We start from the raw sequence: 17,923 nt of genomic DNA, 5'->3' as shown, positions 1-17,923 counted from the left end.
TACTGAAATGTAATCCGGCTGCATTTGGCTAAAAGTAGGGCACTGAAAACAGATACAGGAAAGTAACTGTTGGTGGTGCTGATTATGAAAACAAAAACCCCATGGATTTTAAACTGCTAAATTTGTTTAAAAACAACTGTATGCATTTGTACCTTTCTGCTCATTGATATCTAATAAGTATCCAGCAATGCAAACTAAGGGAACAGCACAACACCCCACATCCTTATTGGTCTTTCTACAAGCCGATGACAAACAGATGGGCCAGTTTTACTGCTGAATAATAACATTTTACAGGGGATTCTAACAATAAAAACAAGAGTACCCTGTATTCAATAGTCCTTTTCAAAGGTTTTTAATAGTCCTTTTCAAAGGTTTTTAATAGTCCTTTTCTATGGTTTTTAATAGTCTTTTTCTATGGTTTTTAATAGTCCTTTTCTATGGTTGACTCTGGAGATAGTGACCAATGGATCTCAATATTTTGTCACAGCAGGTGATCCTCAACAAACCCTAATGGTCAGAAACCATTATTTTCTAAACAGACTTACCATGGCTGTGGCCAATCATGTAAACTCTATAGTTCAGCGGTTCCTTTTTTTATCACAACCACAAGCCATCTACAAAGTTTGCTAAAGGACCTTACTATGGAACAATTATTATTTTGCAAAACCAATTTTTCACTGAGACACAATGACTTAACCTTTGACTTTTGACCTCAAAATCAATAGGCCTCTTCCATGCAAACCCTCCACAAACTATGGCCTGGACACGTGAAGAATAACTTAAAACTTCTGCAGAAATCATTTTTCTTATTTCAGCCACAATGACTTTGCCCTCTGAATCGGCTTTCGTTCCCAAAGAGCAAGCTATCCAAAAGGTCAAGGTCTGTGATGTCGAATTAATGTATAATAACTATTTCTCTTCTTTCAGTCACATTGACCCTGACCTTTCCCCAAAGTCTGACAACATTAGATGGTCAGGAACTTGAGTTATCCTGTAGATAAACATGCAGTATACCCTTCAAGAATTAAAAATACTCTACTCCCAGAGTGCATATGTTCCAGGATGTTGTATAAGGGAGACCCCTAGCATGCAATTAGCTATGATACAGTAGTGTTTCCCTTTATCCTCATTTGGGCTTCAGACCCCCCCACCCAATTTTTAATTTGACCAAAAGTTTTGATACCAAATTTTGTTTTTTATTCAGTCAAACCCCCAGTTTTGACTCCAAGGAGATTTTTGACTCTCAGTCTTACACCCCTAGGGGATACACTGACACATTCACTTGCTGTCCACTAAAAGATTTGAATGCTTATTTTTTTTTTCTTCAAAATATAACAAAATAAACCAAATAAACCAAATGAATGCATACATTGTTCTCATTTTCAAAAAATTCAAATATATTCAAGGACAAATTCAATGCATGGTCCCAATTCAAGCATAGTCCAGGAAATGAAAAGGGATTTCAAAACCCAAGGACATGTAAGGATATTCAAAAAGTATACGAACCCTGTAGTATCAGAGATGCATCGAGTTATCAAGTTTCATGCTTGAAACATGAACATCGCTTTTTAAATGAACTTTAATTTCAAGAAAATCATCAAAGTGTGAAATATAGGTGAAAGAAATCTTGTTTTGGAATAAGAATGTGGCACTTATCAAGTTGCATCTATTCAACAATTTGCATGATTCTAGGTCGATAGTATGCATGTTACATGCCAGAAACTCACATGGTCATGAGCTGAATGCAAATGCTTTACCAAAGCCAATAAAATATGAAATGTCCTCATGAACCACATTAGTTGTAAGGATGCGGTATTAACAGAAATTCATGTAAAGATCTATTTCCCAATTCTAGCATGAACAGTGCCAGTAAAATAAAACTTAAATATAAAATTTAATCCAAGTTAGTAAGTCTTAAAATTCAGACGTTAATTACCTACTTCTGAAAGGGGGGTGGGTGGGGGTAGTGCCATCAAGATGCATCCCCACATTTCATGATTCTAGGTAGGGATGTACATGACATACCAAAAACCTATGTAGTCATGTGCCAAATGCAAAAATTTAATCTAAACCAATTAAAGAAAAATGTCACGCCAACAAAATGACCTTTTATTGTAAGGGTTGGTAAAAACAGAGTATCTGTTTAATGATTCTGGCATGAAAAGTGTTGAAGATTAAACTCAAGTCAGTGAAACATGAAATATGGGTCACAGTGACCTGTAAGTGTGATGACAGTGCAATACTCATCAACATGCATCTTCCCAACAAAGTTAATGAATCTTGGCAAAAGAAACCCCGCTATAATAAGTTACAACATAATTTGTATATAACACAACTGTGGAATGGATACCAAAAATTTTACAATAATTTTATTGATTTCTTTAAGTACTACAAAATTTTGATCCAACATAAAAAAGTCTGATAGTTTGGCAAGAAATAAAGGGCCTAAACATTGTATATTTCTCTATATGTATAAAGATGTTAAACATTTACATTGTCGAATGTTCATTTCATACGTGTCTAAAGAAATCCAGACAAGCGGAGACGTACAACTTGATGCAGCTTTGTATCAGTGGTTTCTTCAGACTGGGGCCAAAGAAGTGCCGTTCCTGTGATCTATTACAAAAGCACAAGCTTTAACATTTCACACTGACCTACATGGGCAAGATTTATGTTTTAAAGCTAACAGTGGATAGTTAGACCCTTTTAAGGAGTGACATGGGATTAGCCAGTGACAGTTTTGGGAGACATCCAGTCTTCCAACTCTGACCCTGCAATGACCTATCGAGATTAAGTGTAGGATGAGTAAAATGAATATTCCCCATAGCAAATTTAATATGTAGTGTAAATCAATCATGTTGCAAAATGACCAGTTTCCACCATGACTGTGAAAACAAACATAAACATGAAGGGTTTAAGAAAATAAAGGAGAATGACTTTGCATTTTTGTGTGAATAAAATGGGAAGTCACTTAAATCATTTCATACTGGAAAGTTCAATTTGCCAAGCTGCTTCATCATATGGACATAAAGGCCCTACCTTTTTCATTAGACGCAATGAAAAATGCATTTATACATGCAGTTCAATCCCACCAGAGAAATGTGAAGATGGAGATGAAGGCATTGCTATTTCTGGACATTTGCCCTCCTCATCCACAACCTGGTAAGTATGGGTAGGGAAGATAAAATACCACTTTTGGGTTAATCTACTGGACCATGGTATAATTTCACTATTTAAAAATGAACTATCAAAGAGAACTTGAAAGAGGTCACATACCATAATGGGGGGGGAGGCAAATCTTAGAATGCCATTACCAGATCTGCCGACCCTGATGAGTCGGTCTCAGTAAGGCAGTTGATTTTTCTCTGTAAGTTTGAACAGTTTTCAGTAAGGTGTAACAAAATATCATAAACTGTTATTGTAAAGCTGGAAAACGTAATTAAAAGTTCGATATTTGGAACGTGCGGTGACAAAAAACATTATGTTCAACTGAAAAGTTTGTAAAGTATGCGCAGACTTTATTTACCGTTACTAGAGTTGCACAAATTTTAGTTCCAAACCCTATGGAGCTCAATGGCTTGTTGCTATCTTGTTGCTATCTCTCAACTTGTTGTAATTCTTGGAAATTCTTTTTTCCATTTCACATGATGACAGCAATCATATTTCCCACCATGAGTCATACTCAAATTGGCACGTGATGTCCAATAAACATAATTATGTCCCTTCCAGCTTATATTCACAAGAATATGAATATACCTTTTAATTTTTTGGATTGATTATTAACAATTTTCAAAAGGCTTATTTCCCTTTTGTCTTAAACATGCATCTCTTGCTGGACGCCATTTCTATCTGACATGCTGCTGTAAAGTTAGTCTGGTTCCCTGACCAATTTCACTACTTCTACTATGAAACCTGGATCCAAATCAAATACAGATGAAGAAAAAAAAATCCGGAATTTTCCGGTGATGATCCTTTTTCCATAGTTTTTGTTTGTCCATATATTTAGGGTAAATTTCCTAAGACTTACAGCAAAATCGTAAGAGTTGCCAGGGCTGCATTACCCCCCGCTGCATAGAGATGCTGAAATGACTGATGGTAGCAATTCCAATAAGGATAATGGCATTGATGTTGGTGATGATGGTTTTTCATAGAACTTACATCTGAGGCTTAGAGGGCATTTGGAATCTTAATGAAGTCAAGGGAAAGTGTGTATGAATGGCTCACTTGTGTTGAGAACAAAAATTCTAAAGGTATTAAATTTATATAAATTTAATGACCTTGGGACATATATGTGCATACATTATGACCATAAATCTGTGACATCTATCCTTATGTAATTTTGTAATTATTTAGCATTGAATTCAGACACATAATGATCCAGTACAAAATGACTTATACTTCTGTGTACATATTTTCGATGGAATCATATGGATTCATTCTTATGGATGCAATCAATATATATATATATATATATATATATATATATATATATATATATATATATATATATATATATATATATGTATATGGTTCTCTGAATAAAATAGTAATAATGCAATCTCAATGTATATGCTACATGAGTATTTCTTGTTTAATAGGGTTCTGGATGACTGAGCAGTCTAAGGATTTGTCTTTACTGATCACTGACATCTCACCTCTGTCCATGTGGGTTTGAGTCTTAGACTCTGGCAACATGGGTATGTGAGAAAGCTTGCCAGTAGCTTCCAGTGGGTCTGTGGTATTTCCCAGGTTCTTTCTCCACCAGATAAACTAGCTATTATGTATAGCCTATCATGTGCTGGAAAAGCATTAAACCTGTACAACCAACTATCTTGTTTAATTGTTTAATATGAACCTATGGTAACTGCCAATGAAGCTTATAGTTTTGTGCCAACCCTGTTCTGCAGACAATTGAGGGTCTGAATTCCTTTTTTTGCCCAAACAAGAGTCAAGTGTGAAGGTGATGTTGGTCCGGGCAGAGGTGAAACAACTGCATCCTTGGTTGTTTGAGAAGGTTCTGTTTGGCTGTAATCTTTCTGGGTAGGTCTATCGCTAGCTCAGGTGGATGGATGACCCCAGAATTGCCCAATATGAGAGTGGCTATCAGAATTATCTGAATTCTGACCCCATATTTTCTGCATTTTAATATCGGTATTAAGACAGTGGGGGAGTCAGGTCAGCAAAGACCGATAACCCCTCCTAACTGATTGACAATGCATCCATGGCCTATGCTTCCAGGTTGAAACAACAGTGGGCAGCTTGAGGTTCCACCTGGTTGCAAACAGGATGATCATTTGATGACCCCAAAGTCCACAAATCTAATGAAAGACCAGCAGATGAAGGGATCACTCCATATGAACAACTTCACCCTATCTGAACAGAACATCAGCCAAAACATATGAGTTGGACAGTAATGTGTCTAGCAACACCAACAAAGAAACCAGCATACACGTTGAGCGGTTTGTTGCCACCCTGTCTTAGAGTGTAGAGTTTAAGTCACCATTACAGAATTGTCAGACAATTTTCACTGCCTTCCTCCCTAGTCAGGCCTTCCAGAGCTGAAAGGCGTTTATGATAGCTTTCATTTCAAGAAGGCTGATGTGAACAGACCATTTCCCTGCTCCCTATTTGCCACTGATTTTGTGTGTAACTTGATTTTTAACATAGCTTTAACAATTTTTTTGTCATATTGCTATGATGTCTGCAGTGTGGAAGTTCACAGGATATCTAGCACTGGGCCATCATGCTGCAGACATGTAGCATGATGTCCCACCCAGTCACATTATCCTGACACCATGCCAACCAGTCCTAACATTAACCTCGTAATGTTGAGCACCAAGTGAGGCGAACAGCACTTACCACGTTTTTGGAAGAGATCATCCCAATACACCACTGTTACCATGGAGATGCAAACCAAGAGGGTGATTATGCAATTCATAATTTTGGTGAAGACCCAGGGGTTGATATTTATACTGAAGGGAAGATCTCAGAACAAAAAAAAATCATTTGCGATTCCCAATGATTAGGGACATGAAAGAAGGCATCTGCGAGAGGAGACTGTATACTTGTCCCTCTGGATGGAGAATAGGAGAGACATCGCAACATCGATCTTGAACATTTGGCTGAAGAATCAATCTATTTAGGTGGCTGAGGTCCATGATGAGCTTCAACTTGCTGTTGGCCTTTTTTATAAGGAACAGATTGTTACTTTCATACAATCTCGACTGCTCATTTTACGATGAGTGACTGTATCTAATGTTGAAGAATATGGTCCTTCTCCTGATCTGATGGTACATTGAATAGAAAGTAGGCAGAAAGAGGAAGTTGGATAAACAAAATCTGAAGCCACTCTGAACTGACTTGGGTCACCTATCCGTCTTGTGGAAACTGGTTGATCCAACACTGCAGAAATCTGATGCCCACAGGTAAGCTGTCTATGGGTGGTGGTGGTGTTAAGTCTGCGATGGACTTAGGTCATGCATCCGTTTTGTGGAAACTGGTTGATCCAACACTGCAGAAATCTAATGCCCACTGGTAAGCTGTCTATGGGTGGTGTTGGTATTATGTCAGCAACGGAAAGAAGGGGGCTTTGGGGTAGAGAAAGCTGGTTTCTTACCTCCCCTGTAAGATTGCTTCTTAGACTGATTTAGCTGTTGTCTGCTGGCATAAGGTTGAAACCCATTGGGCATAAAATATCCCTTTTGCCTGGCTCCCCTGTCAGGGATGGCGTTTTTCTAAATGATACAGGTGGAGCAAGCCAGAAGCAGGGTAGTTCCTGAGCTGCCTGCCTCTGAACTTCTTAAATTTTGCCCCCAAAACAACAATGTTGAGTCAAATTGAGTCATCTTTAAATTCAGGGCATGGTGCAATTTTACTGATGTGGTGCATAAATAATGCAAAATATGACATATTAAGTCACTGTTGACTTGCAGGCCAATTTTTCCACCAGCTGGATAATCACCAAGGAGACCAGATTCAACATGGAAGATGAGGCAATAATATTTTAAAGATTTGATGCAACTAGAAACACATTCTTATTTACTTTATAAAATGGTGGGGCAGACATATTAATTGCAGTTATATTCTTATACAATGCAATAAGTTCAGTATGGCAAGATAAGATCTCCATAATAGAGTCCAGGTTGGGACAGCTGGGCTGGCTGGAAGACCGGTATGGCTCCGGATGGTGAGATGGTATTACATGCTGGTTCCAAAAAATACCCCATGTGCCTGGTCTTGCAGGCCCTGAGACCATGCTTGGACTTGGGGGAGAGACTAGCCTATTGGGTTGCTTAAAAATGGGGGAATAATCCCTCAGTGTATCCAAATTATCAGCTGGCACAAAAGACTGAATGAGGTAAAATTTGGCATGAAGTAAGGAATTTTGTCACCATCTCCTGTACCTGTTGATGCACATGTTCTTGATATGCTGGAATATCGGACTGCAACATATCCGCATTTGTCTTCCTGAAATCTGCTGATGTCATGTGGTGGAAGGCATTGTCCTTTTGATTTCAGTTTTGGGTGAGACTGGTAGCATCCCCCATAAGGTTCACAACTGATTATGTATTCAGATGAATACTTTGTAAATCCATACTGGTCTTACATGCTTTTCTGTTTTCTCTTTGCATTTTGCTGATTTTTGCAGTGCAGCCAACCAGGCGTCCTGGAACCATTTGGTACTGGCAGAACTTGTGCATACTTTCCCTTGCTTTGAATTTCTTGCATTTCTGCATCTGGAAGATATTTTTCTGAAATAATAAAATAATAGAAACAATACAAATATTAACACGTCGTAACACCCATTATAAACAAACACAAACTAAAATGAATGCTTCAAAGTCAACATGCATCAAAGATGGCATGTTGTACCATGTGGTCTAAATGGCCAAGTCTGAGAAAGTTGATCAATATAAATGCAAATAAATTAAAAATTTCAAATGGATGGCTTGAATTTCAAGCACAAAGACTTTGACTGAATGGGAAGCTTATTTCATACTATGTTGTGGTCATCAATGAAGCATAAAAACTAGTGACACCTAGCTAAGGCAAGGGGATGTAATGGGTAAGAGTTATTGCCCTTTGTCCATATGATTTAGACAGAAAAGCAAATTTTTGTCTCTTCATCTGTTGCTGGATTTGGGGGGAAACCAGCTTATATTCCTAATGTTAATATGATCAGGGAATGTATTCAAAGGAGAAACCTGATTGCCTCAAGTTCTCAAGCTAATGATTATCACCAAAATGGTTATGTATAAATTCTTGTTGTCTTATAAAAATACGAGTTTTATCTGAAAGCTGTCCACCTTACAGGAGCAATCTTCAGCTGTAGAAATGTTTTGGATGGAGAGTCAAAGAATTTGTTGGGTTTGGTATAACATGTAAGCTGAGGTCAATGGTGGCTCAGCGGGATGGTATTCATTTGCTTGCAGTGAGGGATCAAAATTTCAGGACCAACAGGTCTGTAGGGAATAAGAAGGCTCTCAAGGGATCCTTGGTCAGACTGGGGTGGGCGGGGAACCATACATGAAGGCATCGTCAACTGAAGGCCATGAAACACATAAATTCCAGTTATGGATCATTACTCACCATCAATACATGAGTGAAATCAATAAATGAATATTGCTATATGAATGAAAATCAATAATACATGCATACTTACTTGTGGATGAAACATATTATTATTCATATTTTTGTACAAATTCTATGCACTGGTCAAGTACCATGGTAATAAAATCATATTATTAATAAACACTTCATTCACAAAATTGCTTTCAGTGTCTTTGCTAAATCAAACCCCAACCCCAGCATCATCCTGTCACTGGAAGTCTTTTGATGAAAATCCCATGGTGATATGGCCATCCATTCAGGAGTAGCAATGAAACAAGATTTTCAAGCTGCCCATATTGTATTTAAGACTGGCATGAATTTCATTCTGAACCAATCTGACACTATAAAAAGTCTTCTAGTGAAAACCGCACACTGATAGGACTGTTTAGTTGGAGCAGCAATAACATTTTCAAGATGGCTGCCATGGTTGTCATAGCAGAAGTCAGATAAGCACCATTTTTGATTAGGGTCAACTAGACTACATAAGAAGTTTTGGATGAAAACTTCATGTAAATAAGACTTTCATTCAAAAGAAATAGAGATAATGACAAAATCTGGATGTCAGATTCTCACTAAATTTACTTAAAAGTCGACCACCAAATGTTCAATAGTAAGACTGTTAAGATGGCTATTGTGTCAGCCATATTGGATGCCCCAGTGGTACCATTTTCATTCAGAACTAACGAGACATTGCGGTAAATGTGTGTGTGTGTAAATTGAATGGCATTCTTACGTGTGGTTTCGAAGGAGCAGTGATAGCAAATTTTTGCTAACTGACAGATGGACAAATGACAATAAACCATTGCAAAGACTCATTTGGTTGATGGCTATTAGAGGAAATATCCTGACAGCACAGTGATTTATTGATACGCACATCTTTAGATGGTGGCCATAACATATGCCATAATCCCTCATTATAATATTATCCATCGGAGCCACAGAATATATTGACCTGTAGTAAAACCAACTTCTAATGCAGTACATGATGCATATAATTTGACTACCACCTTATGAAATGGGATCCATGAACACACTTGCCTTACTCTTATAATGAAGGGTCGTTTAGTGGGGAAGTATTGAACTTACAATAGGAACCGTGTTATAATGAAGGGTCTTTTAGTGGGGAAGTACTGTACTTACAATAGGAACTGTGTTATAATGAAGGGTCTTTTAGTGGGGAAGTATTGTACTTACAATAGGAACTGTGTTATAATGAAGGGTTGTTTAGTGGGGAAATACTGAACTTACAATAGGAACTGTGTGATAATGAAGGGTCTTTTAGTAGGGAAGTACTGTACAAAGTTTCCAGGTTATCTATGTAAAACTGTGAGACTGCAATCACAAGATCTTGTCATAAACTACATACAGCTGCAAGCCGAAAAGGGCAGTAACTTTAACTGAAACCTGAGGAGCACTGGTTTGTCGGGATGTTCATCTTCCAAGCATGACCTTTATATGTACCCATGTTTCACAGTGAGTCATCTGACACTGCCAGGCATGTTGCATTCACAAAATCTTGTCATACAATGCAATTAACTGCAAGACAAATAAGCAATAAAAAAATTGTTGGAGGACAAATTTTTTACATCTTCAAACGATGACCATAACTTTTAAAAAAGTTTCATGATAACTCTTGAAGATTTTGAGACTTGCTGCATTCACAACATTCTGTTGTGCACTACATCAGGCTCCAAGTTAAAAAGGGAAATAATGCTGTTGTTGTTGTTATAGGGTTTAACGCCATTTTTCAGCACAAGATAGGCTATACATGGCGGGGAAATAATGCTAACAAAACCACAGGAGTATAGTGATTTATTGATATGCACATCTTCAGATGATCATAATATTTTCCAAGTTACAAAGATATCTGTGAGACAAGTTGCATTAAAATGATTCTGCACTGTACTCCAAGTCTAAAAGGATAATAACTCTTATGAAATTGCTGGCCTGGGTCACGTGGCCCACTCTGACATTCATCGTTATGCAATATATAACTAAGCCAGGGTCTTGTGAAAAAAGCGAAACAAAATTGTCATTGTAAATGTTGATTAAAGTCAATTAAATTTACTAAGAACAACAAAAAAGAAGACCACAACATCTTTAACATAAAGTAAAATTTATATAGGTCAGGAAGAATGCTGTAACAACAGTTTAGTTGTATATAAACCCTAGTGTCATTATATCACAGCATGTACATTATGATGTGTTAATCTCGATGTCATCACTCTCAGGGATGAGACTGAAATAAATCTGCTTCGTGTAAATGAACTGCAGGGGGGGGTAGTTTTTGATTGGTTTTCTCCTTCTTCTCCCAAAATATAACTACACATTCTCTATTCAGACACCATCTGATTGGTCCAAGACTAAAAATTGCTGGAGCAAAGTGATTTGTTGACGTCCACATCTTCAGAAGATGACTGATTGCTGGAAATCCATCAAAAACTGAACCATTGTGCTATACAAATTGTGTTGTATACTGTAGTAACCTACAAGACAAAAATGACAATAACTCCTTGTGAAAGCAAGGTGTTGGTCAAAATAGAGGCAGCTAAGATGATGACTGTAACATTTACCAAGTTTCATGGTGATCAAAAAATCAAACTATCTGCTTTCATAAGATTTTGTCATAAACTGCAACCAGCTGCAAGGCAGAGAGCAATAACTTATGAAAATTACAGGAATAAAGTGATATAGACGTCTTCATGTAATCACTATGATACTGACTGAGCTTCATAGCTATCCATAAAAAACTACAACACTAGCTGTGCTAATGATATTTTTTGCCAGACATATGGACACACATGATGTTCTCTATTTACCCCACTTCAAGTGCATAAAATGCAGCTAAGAGGAAGAGAGAACCTCAAAATGGTGATTGGTAGGTACTTTTACAGAACCTCTATTGAAACCTGATGTTGATATGACCATCTGTTCTGGAGAGTTAGTTACAAGATTTTCAATATTTTCATTGTGGCAGCCACATTTGAAGTCAGATCAGCACCATTTTCATTTAGGACAGGTTAGATATCAAAATTAGTTTTCTGCAGAAAAACACATGTTGATATGACTTTCCACTTGGAAGAATCAATAACAAAATTTTCAGGATGGTTGCCACAGTGGTTAGATTCAATGTCGGTTTGGCACCTTTTTCATTTAGCACCAGCTAAATGGAAAACCTTTCTCGAGGCAGCATTTGCTCCTGATCAGCTGTTGTGAAACAGTTTATGTACATGAGCATCTTGCAAAAAAACTAACCTTGAAGACATTAAGAAGTAATCACTTTTGTGAACTGTTCTGCATAAATATGTCATTTCTGAGGAATAAAGCAACTAACTGGTGTTTATCAGGTATACGCATAAAATTACACTGATTCTGGGCCATATTTTGATTATAAACAAATCAGAATACACACCAGCTACTGCACAGCAAATAAGTAAAAAATACTCTTTAAGTGCACTATTATTTTTATTGCTCATAGTGAATAAGATGCTTTAGGGCAAGAGAGTAGAACTGCATGCTTTTAGTCCTTATACAGATGAGGCAGAGTGCTAAGTCAAGTTTTGCATGAAACCTAGAAAAAGGAACAGTATAACAACATGCTTGAACATAAATGTCACATCTGGTGCTGATTTGTGCATATGGTGACATTCATAAGTTTCATGCAACACTGCTAAGCAGACATTTTATAAAGAATAAGCTGACAATTAATTGGACCAAGTACGTCACAAAAATCAGTTTGGTGAGTGTCATAGTTTAATCACCAGATGCACCTACAATGCACACTGGCTACAATAAGTTAAAAGATGTACAAATCAAAAAGCACATACACCATTTGTAAGTAATTTTTCAAATCTCGAAAAAGATGACATGTTGGCCCAGTTGTGATGTTTAACATCTGAGATCCTCGCAGGATTTTGTCATAATGGTGGATTCCCCTCCCCCACTGTCATAAAAATAGGGGGGGAATAGAACAAAAAATGAGGGGGAGAAGCAAATGGCCATTGTTCAATTTGTACATAACACTTCAATATCCATCTTTTTTTCTTCCTTCTCTACTCTACAAAACCCTTATTGAAATTAAAATCTGAAAAAGACATTGCATCTAGTTGTATAAGCATCAATCTATTGATTGTTTCTGAGTTTAACCTATTGCTTATCTGTATATGGAATTTGTTCTGTACTTCTTTCTGATGGGACTTGATTAGTCTGATGGAACAAGTTTGAAAACTGTTCCTTATAGTTGTTACGTACAATTATTTTACAGCCGAAACCTATTGTTTATTGGATAATTCTGTTCCAAAAACTCTGCCCAAGTTTAATTTTATTGAATTAGCACTCAATTGACTATGCCAGATTTACTGTTCCATAATGCTGTATTACGATTTTAAGTCCATTAATGCCTTAGTCTACTTGTTCAAACAGGAATTTTGATCAATTAAATAGCTTTATATCTTTGTTTCATTTTCACTTTCTTATTTATTAGATTTATTGTAAACTTTATGCAAGGGCTATATGAATTTGTAACATACGATCCCTCAGGGCTAAATTGTGATGAGAAAAGAAACAAAAAATCGCACTCTACTTTTAAATTGTCTGTATTTTAGGTTGGCTTGTTTGTCTGCCTTTTCTACATTTAAGTTTGAAATACTGCCAAAATGAAGGGTTTATCAGGTTTCCATTTGTTTTTGTCCATCCAGCATGTGCATCAGACTCAAATTTAACACCATTTTCGGGTTCAAAATCACTCACTTGAATCTACATTAACACTCTCCCTGAATAAAATTGTAAATTTCACATAGTATATTTTTACATGCATGATTCTCAGCTAATTTGCAGGAGTTCTTGTGCATCAACGCTTTCCAATTGCACAAGTTCATACAAATTTGGCACGGATCATATGATTGCATGCCCTGGGAGCATGTGTTTAACATACTTTCATTCATAAATGCTCTCTCATTTGCAAGTCTGGTAGCAATAGGCAAGAAGGCACAATAATAATACAGAGCTGTAACCAATTATTATTAAATCCTGAAATATAAATCACATCAACCCAGCTTCAGCGTCTGACGCATGCTCATTCCAAGATGAAAATAAAAGTAGGTGTAACAGTAGAGCTGGACAGAAAGGATGAACAGAAATTTTGAGGAATGTTTAATATATACTGAAAAGCAGATCAATGCCAGGTAGTTGTGGTACATGACACAAGATGTTTCTGTCATGTAAGTTTGCTGCCAACAAAGTAAAGGCTCTGAATTTCAAGCCCAGACTTTTCACCAATTTTTAAAAAATTCATTCTGTAAATTATGTTATTAAGATCCAATTTTGGTACATGACACATGCTCAACCCATTATGCACTGCTCCTGTGGCCTAAATGGTAAGAGTGTCCGCCTTGGATGCAAGATATTGCGGGTTCAAACCCTGGCTGAGTCACACCAAAGACTCATAAAAATGGTACTAGCAGCTGCCTCGCTGGGCACTCGGCATTAAGAAGTTAGTGTTAGGACTGGATGACCTGGTGTCAGGATAATGTGACTGGGTGGGACATGATGCACATCAGACATAATTTTGGTCTTCCATAAAAAAAGCTTAAAAAATTTTAAGTTGACGTTTGGGGGTCCTCAAGGGACAACTTATGATCATAAAAAAAAACCAAAATAATTATTTGAAAAACTAATAAACTTACCAAAAATGTTCAACTTGACTTCAATAATTTCATAATATTTAAAGTCACGTGAATTTGTTCTCCAATACTATTGATGCTATAGTTATTTCATGTGCATGTCAGTGTTCACATCGTTATTAAGTTACAATAATTTGTCAGTTTTTGCATCAAATATAATAATACTTCACTCTTTTCATAATAAATCTGTAAAAAAACACCAATGTACATCAACTATATACAAATAATCCCATACATTCACTTGTCTTTTTCTCCAATGGACACAACCTGTTGATATGCCAGTTAAGATCTTTTTTGTCAGCACTGACTTTTATGGCTCAATGTGCAATCATTTCTTTTCCTTCTCAATGACAGCCTTTTTCCTTTCAAGCTGGTACTTGTATTGGCGACATGCAGTGCACATATTCTGACAGAGGGCTACATCTGTTCTCACATGCAATAAATCTTTCTTCTTATAGTAATTAACTGCACTTTTTCCAGATGCCTTCTGAGCTTCAATTTTTCCATATGCAGCTTCTTTTGTGGGTGTTATTCCAAACTCTTCCAATTGTGATTACCGTAGAACAGAGGTCACAAAATGTCAGTCCTCTGGCATTCAGTTTTCTTAAAAAATGACCAACTAAATTTCTGTCAACTTTTTGCTCCAGCCATTCCCATTTCCATATGTTTTTTAAACCTTTATCTAAACTTTTTGTGTCATGGTCTATCTCAACAACTCAGGACACCATGTTTTGCATGCATGCTTCTTCTTTCCATTGCCATCAGTTTCCATTACACAAAGATTCACTGGATGAATTTAAACCTTTGACCAATCAGAATACTCTTTACGAGAGTCGCGTTCTAATATATGAAACAAATAATTTACAAGGGTCATTACGGAATGGGAGCTGACAAACCGTTTTAAAAAACACAGATTGGAAAGGATATAAAAAACGGATATATATATCAAGAAAAATCTGACTCAAGTCAAGTGAAAAGCGAAATTCCGCTTTAAAACGGAGAAAAATCATGTCTGCTACACGATGCTCCAGTACTAAACACTATAAAATGCCACATTGCCGACATCATAGCAATATTACTGGCAAATTGTTAAAGCTATATTACAAACCTAAATCACACACAAACACATACGCCATTATGCACCCAAACTGCAGGTTTGATGTCAAGAGAAGTATTCAAATAGGAGTAGCGATTCACAGAAATGTAGGCTGCAGCATACTCTAATGTTTGTATGGATGCAAAAAGTGAATCCTATATACTGCCAGCTTCTTCAATGTTATTATAATAACATTTATGAAACAAGTTCAATAATTTCTATCTTTTGCAAGTTTGGAGTCAGAAGTATGTCTTAATGCTTTGCACATTATGCCTCTTTCTCTTGTACAATGCCCCAGTGTTAAATGTGACATCATGAGTTGTTATTATAAGTGTAATATGCATATATATGAAATAGGTTTATTAACTTCAGAACACTACAGTCATGGTATAAATGAACTTACACAAAGGCACCAATGCATCCCCAAGTGTACTGGTATGACTAAAAAATCTTTGGAGAAAATGTCAATGGTTTTGGTCCACCGCCTCACAGCACTGTAACCTGCACTCATAATTTTAGGATAGAAAAATGTGTTGAAGGCATACACTTTTGGATAATTGTCCAGTTCACCTCTTTCTATGAGCATGTTCATGTAAAAATTGATAATCTGCAAAAGAAAAGAAAGAAAAATAATTAGATAAATAAGATATGTAAGAAAAATATCAATGGCAGTCTGCCTGGACTGCAAACTATAAATTCATTTTTATTTGTAGATTTTTTTGGTTTCTGTGAACTATGACTTGACACATCTGAAATACCAAGTTACATGTCTGTAAGAATAACACATACAAAATACCAACTATATGTGGTTGTAAGAATCATATCATATGAAAAGGACTTAAATACAAACCCTACCATGCAGAAAGCAAAATCTGGTTGTAAACAATGCTTCTCTGATAACACTTACCATATCACAGTACATTAGGATTACTTTCTTTGCTACTTCTGAATCCAGCCCTCCTGGAAAACGTTGACGTAGACAAAGGGAAGCAACTCTTACAGGTTAACTCCCCTCCTTCCCAGTAGTTTGCTAACATTATCCATGGTTTAAACCAGATTGTTTACTAGTGACACTGTAAAATATCCTTGTAGAAGGAGGGATTATCAGTAATGTGATCTTGTAAGTATTATCAAAAAAACATAATGTACCAACAACTTTGCTTTCTCAGTCTAATACATTACCTGATCACATTACATGCAGAGAATAGGTAAGATTTGAAAATGCAGAGCATCCTACCTGTACCTCTATCACCCAGTAGGAACTCTGCTAAAAGGATGAACTTCTAATCTTAATTTAGCATTACAAAAGAAAATTTATTATAAACGTGCACTGGAAATCTGTGGATTCCACATCTGATTACTGTCTCACCATCTGAAGTTTCCCAGGTGAATCATGTGAATGTGACATACTCATGCTGGGTCAAAGGTTGTACTGTCGTGAATGGCAAGTGGTCACTGACTATGCAGCTACCACGAACCCAGTGAGATTTAGTTCTCTCCTTAGTGAGGCCATGTCATGCAAATTGAAACATGAGAAGGCAGTCTGGGAGTGCCAGTTAGTTGACTATGCTATGTTTTGAATACAGACATTACATTCAAAACCAGGATTATGGAAATAACTCGTTTCATGAGCTGAAATCTTCATCAGTGTACTTGATCCTGTGAGAGTTCAGTATATACTGATCTGATAACTTCTGCAATGTTTCTGTGGTGTGTCTTGCAGGAAAATTGCTGTCTCTGCAGTGGATGTCCTGATGTCTTAGTGAAGGACTAAGGGCTTAAACTGGAATCATAGTATCAGTATACAGCATTGGATATGTCAAGATGCATCATGTAGTCATTGCATTTCTATCACAGGTCTCAACTGCTATTGTTTTGGAGACAATCAACAATTCTACTATATTCAGATATAAAATATGTTCTGATGATGTTTCTGCATCTGCATAAGGAATGGAGTGGGCATCTTGACATCTCCCATGAGACTAATCAATGATTTGGACATAAGGTGCATGTTACAATGTATTCATGTGTGCTCATTTTTGGAGCCCTTGAAAACAAAAAATTGAGAACTGCTGAAACTTGCAAGCAGTCATTCTTAACAGGCACTTATAAAGGCAGCCTAGGGAATCATATCTGCTGCTGTATTAAGTAAAACGAGTTGTGAGAATTCTCTCTATGAAATCCACATCCTGTTAGAAATAGTTTTATGATACTAGTTCAATGATATATAGGACACAATATACAAAATAGATAATGGTTATAAACTCCATACCAAGGTGGAGAAACACTGGGATGGCTTCAGGCTGGCTTTTGTCCAGTATACTAGAAAATCAAGATAATTAAAATGAGACAGAAGACCATTCCTATCCTTGAGGAGAATGGCACTAACCATTTATATTTGGAGGAGACTGCCATTGCCATAAAGGCTGTCGACCAGAATAAGGTGACAATGCTATCAACAATTCTGGTGATGAGCCAGGTGCTGATATTTAGATCAACACGATGGATTAAAAAATGGTAAATTTTTTTTGTGGTA

General features: G+C 36.7%; 1 protein-coding gene across 2 annotated transcripts in view; it reads right to left on the bottom strand.

Moving 5' to 3' along the window:
• The window catches only part of LOC149779303 (sentrin-specific protease 1-like), a 91,298-nt gene that overhangs the window by 23,428 nt on the left and 49,947 nt on the right, over nucleotides 1–17,923 (bottom strand). The window contains exons 14-15 of one of the 2 annotated variants that reach the window (XM_089939919.1): nucleotides 15,791–15,994; nucleotides 10,710–11,096 (exon numbers count right to left, since the gene is read on the bottom strand). In XM_089939919.1, the coding sequence (XP_089796045.1) occupies nucleotides 11,046–11,096; nucleotides 15,791–15,994 (255 nt within the window). In that variant the 3' untranslated portion in view covers nucleotides 10,710–11,045. Of the gene's footprint in view, nucleotides 1–10,709; nucleotides 11,097–15,790; nucleotides 15,995–17,923 lie in introns of those variants that run through there. The other variant, XM_089939918.1, reaches the window with a different exon arrangement.

The sequence above is a fragment of the Sinohyriopsis cumingii genome, chromosome 17 (assembly GCF_028554795.1).
Source record: "Sinohyriopsis cumingii isolate HCF-2022 chromosome 17, ASM2855479v2, whole genome shotgun sequence".
Lineage (NCBI taxonomy): Eukaryota > Metazoa > Mollusca > Bivalvia > Unionida > Unionidae > Sinohyriopsis > Sinohyriopsis cumingii.
This window is presented reverse-complemented; position numbering and strand designations above follow the sequence as displayed.